Source organism: Leopardus geoffroyi, chromosome D4, assembly GCF_018350155.1.
Source record: "Leopardus geoffroyi isolate Oge1 chromosome D4, O.geoffroyi_Oge1_pat1.0, whole genome shotgun sequence".
Lineage (NCBI taxonomy): Eukaryota > Metazoa > Chordata > Mammalia > Carnivora > Felidae > Leopardus > Leopardus geoffroyi.
The window spans coordinates 87,705,369-87,712,431 of record NC_059342.1 but is presented as its reverse complement, the minus strand read 5'-3'; the positions used below and the strand labels follow the sequence as shown (position 1 = coordinate 87,712,431).

General features: G+C 63.5%; 1 protein-coding gene across 1 annotated transcript; it reads left to right on the top strand.

Annotated features, from left to right (window-relative positions):
* Positions 1-270: 270 nt before the first annotated feature.
* Positions 271-3,025, top strand: IER5L (immediate early response 5 like). The gene has a single exon (XM_045468351.1). The coding sequence runs from the start codon at positions 468-470 to the stop codon at positions 1,692-1,694; it is 1,227 nt and encodes a 408-aa protein (XP_045324307.1). The 5' UTR covers positions 271-467; the 3' UTR covers positions 1,695-3,025.
* Positions 3,026-7,063: the final 4,038 nt, after the last annotated feature.

Genomic DNA, 7,063 nt, shown 5'->3' with positions numbered 1-7,063 from the left:
GCCCCAGCGGCTCCGAGTCCCACGCGGCTCGGCAGCCCCAGGAGAACATTCGAGGCAGCGGCGGCGTTGGAGGCCCGGGGTCCGTTCGGTATTTGAATAGCACAAAGGAACCGCCTTGGTCTGATTGGCCAGCCGAGTGGCCCCGGGGCGGGCGGCGCCTGTCACTCGGGAGGCTCTGGCTACTCCTATTGGCTCTTCAGGTGTGGGGCGGGGCCCTAACGCCCGGCTAAATAGCTGGGGCCGGGGCCGGCCGAGGCTCATTGCTTTGGCGCCGAGCGGGGAGCACGAGCCTGCGGGTGGCGCGCGGCGCATGGTGGCGGCTCCTCTCGGAGCGCAGCCGACCCGCTGACCCGGGCTCCGTTTCCCCTACCCGGCGCGCCCCGGCGGCCGGCTGGAGGCCGAGACAGCAGCAGCCTTAACAGCAGCAGCGGCCGCGGCTGCTCCGCCGCCACCGTCTCCGCGGGAGCATGGAGTGCGCCCTGGACGCCCAGAGCCTGATCAGCATCTCCCTGCGCAAGATCCACAGCTCCCGGACCCAGCGCGGCGGCATCAAGCTGCACAAGAACCTCCTGGTGTCCTACGTGCTCCGCAACGCGCGCCAGCTCTACCTGAGCGAGCGCTACGCCGAGCTCTACCGGCGCCAGCAGCAGCAGCAGCAACAGCAGCAGCAACAGCAGCAGCCGCCCCACCACCAGCACCAGCACCTCGCGTACGCGGCGCCCGGCATGCCGGCCAGCGCGGCCGACTTCGGCCCGCTCCAACTTGGCGGCGGCGGGGACGCGGAGGCGCGCGAGCCGGCCGCCCGGCACCAGCTGCACCAGCTCCACCAGCTCCACCAGCTGCACCTCCAGCAGCAGCTGCACCAGCACCAGCACCCGGCGCCCAGGGGCTGCGCGGCGGCGGCGGCCGGGGCGCCCGCGGGCGGCGCGGGGGCGCTCTCGGAGCTGCCCGGGTGCGCCGCGCTCCAGCCGCCGCACGGCGCGCCCCACCGCGGGCAGCCCTTGGAGCCGCTGCAGCCGGGTCCTGCGCCGCTGCCGCCGCCCGCGCCCGCCGCGCTCTGCCCGCGGGACCCTCGCGCCTCGGCCGCCTGCTCCGCGCCCTCCGCGCCCCCAGCGGCCGCCCCTCAGGCCGCTGCTGGCGCCTCCCCGCCCGCCTCCCCGGCCCCCGCCTCCTCCCCCGGCTTCTACCGGGGCGCGTACCCGGCCCCCTCGGACTTCGGCGTGCACTGCAGCAGCCAGACCACCGTGCTGGACCTGGACACTCACGTGGTGACCACGGTGGAGAACGGCTACTTGCACCAGGACTGCTGCGCCTCCGCCCACTGCCCCTGCTGTGGCCAGGGCGCCCCAGGACCCGGCCTGGCGTCCGCCGCCGGCTGCAAGCGCAAGTATTACCCTGGCCAGGAGGAGGACGAAGACGACGAGGAGGACGCTGGCGACCTGGGAGCCGAGCCCCCCGGGGTCGCCCCGTTCGCCCCCTGCAAGCGCGCCCGCTTCGAGGACTTCTGCCCGGACTCGTCCCCGGACGCGTCCAACATCTCAAACTTGATCTCCATCTTTGGCTCGGGCTTCTCGGGGCTGGTGAGCCGACAGCCGGACTCCTCGGAGCAGCCGCCGCCGCTCAACGGGCAGCTGTGCGCCAAGCAGGCGCTCGCCAGCCTCGGCGCCTGGACTCGAGCCATTGTCGCCTTCTAGGGACCCCCGAGGGCACGGGGACCCGGGGCCCCGCGGGGCTGGGGCCAGACAAAGACTCGGCCAAGGGGCGAGAGGAGGGAGCGAACGGGCGCCTGGCCACCCGGGGCTGAGCTGAGGGCGAGCAGGGGGAGGCGGCTGATGTTTTATAAATTGTAAAATAAAAAAAAAAAAAAAAAAAAAAGAAAGAAAAGAAATCTATGATCTTGGACTTTATTTTTGCAGAGAGAAAAAGCGCCTATTTAAGTATGCTTTGTGTTTCTCCTACTCTTTTTTTTTTTTTCTTTTTATTGTAGTGATTGCAGTGGTGTTTAGCGAGGAGCCAGCCACGTGAGGGAGGGCTGCTGCCCGGAGGAGGTGCCGGGCAGCCGGGGGCGAGGCAGGGCGCCCGGGCCGCCAGGGCGCGCCGGGGGCGCAGCGCAGGAGGGCGCGGGGCCCGGGACGCCGATTCCAATCAGTTGTCAGACCCGGGAAGCCCGGCGCTCGGTTCTCCCGAGTCCCTCCATGGGGTGAGGAATGGGTCTTGTGAAATCCTGAGCAAAAACAAAGGCAAACTCTCTATCTCCGAAAGGGACGTTTGGGTCACATTTCCTCTCCGGGGGCGGCCTCCAAAGTTCTCAAAATGAGAAGGCAGAAATGAAAACACTTCAACTTTTTTTTTTTTTTTCTTTCCCGGGGCGGGTGTCTTGAACCCCTCCTCTCCCCGCCCCTCTGGCTCCGCTCTCTTCCCCTCCTCCACCCGTCTCCCGGACTCGGGGGGTGGCGCCCGGCACCCCGACACTCCCGGACACCGTTTGGGGAAGGGGTGGGGGGCGGGCACGGCGGACTACATTTCCCATCATGCCCAGCACTGCGGTCCTCACTAAACAAAAAAGGAAGTCGATTCCTTCACCTGGATCCCCGGCGGCCCCGAGGGAGGGAGGGAGGGGCCGGGACCGCCGACTGCGTTGGAGACTTTTCACTAAGTTCCCGGTCAGATGTGGTGTTTGTGTGTGTGCTTCTAAGTTGCACTGTCCTAGTTCAGGCTTCGGTTGCATTTCATGAAACCAGCATTGTTCGAGGCTGTGAGAACCCTGTCCTGTGTCTTCAGCTCGATAGATTTTGTTTAATTTAAAGCCTTTTGTTGTAAAAAGGTGGGGTTCATCTGCAGCCCCTCTGGTTCTCTGCCATCAGCTCCATGTGGACCCCAAAACAAGTTGCCAACCCTTCCTTTCTTGGCCCTTCTCCCTCATTCTTCTGTATTTTTGTGCATACTGAATTGTATATCACCGGGTAAAACTGTTCAGATGATTTGTTTAAATTTATAATCTTAATAAAAAGCCGATTATAGAGGATGGTGGTGTCTTGTTTTCAGATCGGCCTGGAGGTGGAGGGGAGGACAGAGGGAGGTAGGGAGAGACCCCTACCCCCATGCAAATCCCAGCTCTCCGGGGCCTGGGCGGGCGGGATCTGCCCACATCCGCAGGGCCGGGGGTGGGAGAGGGATTGGAAGTGCGGGATGTTGGTTGCTGGGGATGTTAGGGCTGCGCGCCTCCCCGGCCGCCTTCCCCTTTTAAAGGGCTCTGCCCCCCCCCCCCACGGGAACGGCCGCCCCCCGGGGTCTCCAGCAGGAAGCGGAGCCTGCCTTCAACACATTTCCTGCCCGGCCTGGAGCGCAGGGCCTGGTCGGCCTCAAGTCTAAGCCCTCTGCGGCCGGGGAAAGCAGCCTAGGGACCCTGGGAGGGGGGCTTTCTGGGCCACCCACACTCCCCGCCCCGCGCCTCCGCCCGCTCGTCCGCACGTCTCGGGCTGCAACTTGGGGAAGTTTTTTCCTTTTCCCTTTTTTTTTTTTTTTTTTTTTAAGTTGAGTTTGTTATCACTGCTCGGTGCCACTTGGTGGTGTGCTGGCGGCGTCTCCCTCCCTCCTCGCGCCCCTCCCCTCTCCCTCCCGCCTCCCTCCCCCCCGCCTCTCTTCCCTCCCCAGTGGATGGAGGCAGGAAGGCTCCAGGCGCGCTCTCCCCTCTGACCACCTACGGAATGACCTCAGAGTGGGAGAATGTGCCAAGGCCCCGAGGAAGCTCGCGTTCTCCCCACTGGAACCAAATTCACATCTGGAGCCGCGGCTCCGGCCCGGGGGCGCGCGGGGGTGGTTCCAGCTTTACAAATAGGGGATAGGAAAGAAAGACTGAGAAAAAGAAAAAAAAGCCAAGTGGCAGCTTGCTGTTTGTTTGACAGTGTCTCTCGGTGTCCCTCTGGCTCTGGCTGCTCTCCCCAGTGCTCTCGCGCTCGCTCTCTCACCCCTGCGCTCCCCTTTCCTGCGCAAGCCACCCCTCCGGACGACTGGCGTCCCCACCCCCCCCCCTCCTGCCCCCTGCTTCACGCCTCCAGCAGCGACTGGAGGGGCTGCCGCCGAGAGGCCCCACCCCAGCCTCTGAGAGGAGGACGCACGGCAGTCCCAGGGGCCCTCTCGGCTTCGGGTCCCCGTGTCGCGCGAGGCGAAGTTCTCGGGGACACTCCAGAGCGCGGGGGGGGGGGGCCGCGAAGGTCTGCGATGGGGGCGGGGGAAGAGAGAGACTACGGAGGCGTGAGTTACGGGGAGGAACGGCACCTCCACCCCAGCCCCCCCACCACCACCCACCCAGGGCTGTTTTCTCGGCCTCCCACGGGAAGAGTCTGGAGCTGCTGGGGAGGGGGAACAGTGCGTCTCCCCGCTCCCCATTTTCTCCCTGCTGCACAGGGAAGTACCAGGAAAGCTGTTTGATGCACGGTTTTGCTTCAATCCACCAAGCCAGTTGCCAGAGCTCCCCCTAGCGCCACTTCCCGGGCGCTGCAGCGGCTGCGGCTGGGAGTGGGCGAGGCACAGCCGCCAGCGGCGGGGCCGCCGGGGGGCGGGGGGCTGCTCCGCGCCCACCTGGGGCTCAGCGCCCGGGCCGGAGGCAGCCCCGGCTGGAACGGGAGCCCCGGGCCGCGGGCGTCGCCACTCCGGGCCCGCGTCGAGGAGGGGGCACGTGGTCCAGTCGCCTTTGTTGGGAGCGCGGACCTGGGCACGGGAAGGGACCAGCCAAGGGGCTTGGGATCCTGCACCGCCCCCCCCCCCACGCCCCATCCGTCGCCCGGAGGCCTACAGCAGAGGAGTGCGGCTGGTAAGCTGCCAAACAAGAGCTGTGGACCCAACAGGATCCCGGGACCAGCGTTCCCCTCCCTTTTTGCCAGGTTTTCTGAGCTTCAGCAGTGCCGGGAGCCTCAAGCACATGGGGTTCTAACTGGTGGAGGGAGGCGAATGGAGGGCTCTGAGAGCCCCCAGAAGGGAGGTACCCTTCCCCCCCCCCTTATTTTTTCAGGACTCAGGCATCCACGCAAAGGGTTAATGCCCCGAGCATAATAGGCAGTGACCCAAAACACAACCCACCCGGCGATCTACATCTCACGCTAAGATATTCCTTACAAAACAGTTGCACTTGCTACTATGCTGCCCAACACGCGGGGGTGCGGGGGGGGGAGGGAACCACACCCGGCCACACTGTCCCCAACACAAGACGCTCTAAGCAGCATCTTCACTCAAACCCCCAGGGTACTGCACAGCACGCAGCATGCCCACCCAGAACATCCTGAGAGACTAATATTCCTGTGCATAGCACAGACTGAAAGGCTGGGGGCTGTGGAGGATGCCCGGTTATGACAGTCCCCGGGAAGGGGGAAGGGGGCAGGCAGGCAGTCCATCCAGAAGTCCACAGACCCAGATCCACAGACAAGCCCCTCTTTCTCCAGCAAAAAAAAAAAAAAAAAGGCCAAGCCAGACCCCACAAGAGCCCCCAGGCAGCAGTCGGGGTGCTGCTTGGGGAGGTAGGGAGACCCAGGGAGTGATGGGGTGGCGGGCTTCCAGAGCACAGCGGCTCTGGAAGCCAGAACTCCAGCAAACCTCTCGCTCATTCCCCTAGGTCCCCCCCCCCCACCACCACATGCAAACACACACACACTTCCCCCAGCTCCTAGAACACCGCAGATCCTGCTGCCCTTGATACGTGGCGTAGGGTTGAGCCAGGCTCCAAGCGGCGCTCCCAGCAACATAGAGCTGCTGGGATGACAGTCCAGATCCTCAGGGAGCTCCAGGCTGCCCTCCAGAGAAGCCAGGGACTGGGGATGCCCAGGGTTCCCAAGAGAGCCACTGTGCAGGGCGCTGAGATCTGAGTGCTTTTATGGAGTATGCATGCGTGTGTGTGTGTGGGTGGGTGGGTGGGTGTGTGTGTGTGTGTCCTGTGACTTTCTTCTCTGCACTTGAGATTCCCACTCCCCGACTACAGACCCACTTCTCACTACAGCTATAGACGGCAGCTGCTGGTTTCCCATCTCCCAGCTTTGCCACCCGACCGAGACTGTCCTCTTACTGTCAGATCCCAAGCCTGTGTTCTGTTCCCAACCTGGGGCCAGGGCCTGAGGGTGGTTGGTAGCCCCCACGGGAAGCTCCTGGGCAGAGAAGGGGCGTTCTTCTCAAGGAGGGTGGTACCCGGTGACAGACCAAAGGTGTCCAGAGAGAGGGGCTACAAGCCAAGCTAAAGGAAGCTTTTAGCTGTGGGACTTGGGGAGACCCAGGACACAGGCATGGCTGCTTCAGGGCTTGGTGACTAAGTGCAGCCAACACAGCCCTGAGGAAGGAACATTCTCCTTGCTCCTAGCTCCCAGCCAGGATAAGGAGGCTCCAGGGCCATCTGGTGCCTCCCAGGTTTGCCACTCGGGGAACCCCCAGGGGAAGGGAGGCTGCAGCCCCCAGGGCAGGGGGGCAGGGTTCCCCAGCAGGCTCCGCGGCAGGGATAGTGACATGGGCCACCGTTGTGGGGCTGAGGGCAGCAAACAGCCAGCCGCAAGGAGGCCGAACTGGAAGAACTTGGCTGGAACTCCTGTGTGGCCCTTCCAGGCACTCCCAGATACCACTGCAAAGGCTTTGAGGGGAAGCTGGGGTGATGAAGGGGTCTGGCAAGTAGGGATGGAGGGGGAAGGGCCATGCTGAGGTTATCGTGCCCACCTTCAGACACAGACACGCAGCTGGTGGGGTCTGGGGACATCGTCGTCGGGGGGCAGGGTACAGGTGACATGATCTCTCACATGCAGGTGAAAAAAAGGCTGACTAGAAGCTCTAAAATACTTAAGTGATTATTACTAGGTGCGGACTTTACAGACCAGCTTTGTTTGATCCTTCATACATTTCTAGATTTTCCAGATTTTCTGCAATGAGCACGTATCACTTTCATATACTTAGAAGAAAAAACTAACACTACATGTGTCGGAGAAAAATGTGACGTGACAGGTGCCGTAATCGATGTATGGACGGCATGCTACGGAGCAGAGCGGGGGGGAGCCGCTGTATTCAGCCTGTCTGGGCCAGGCTCCCCCCTGAC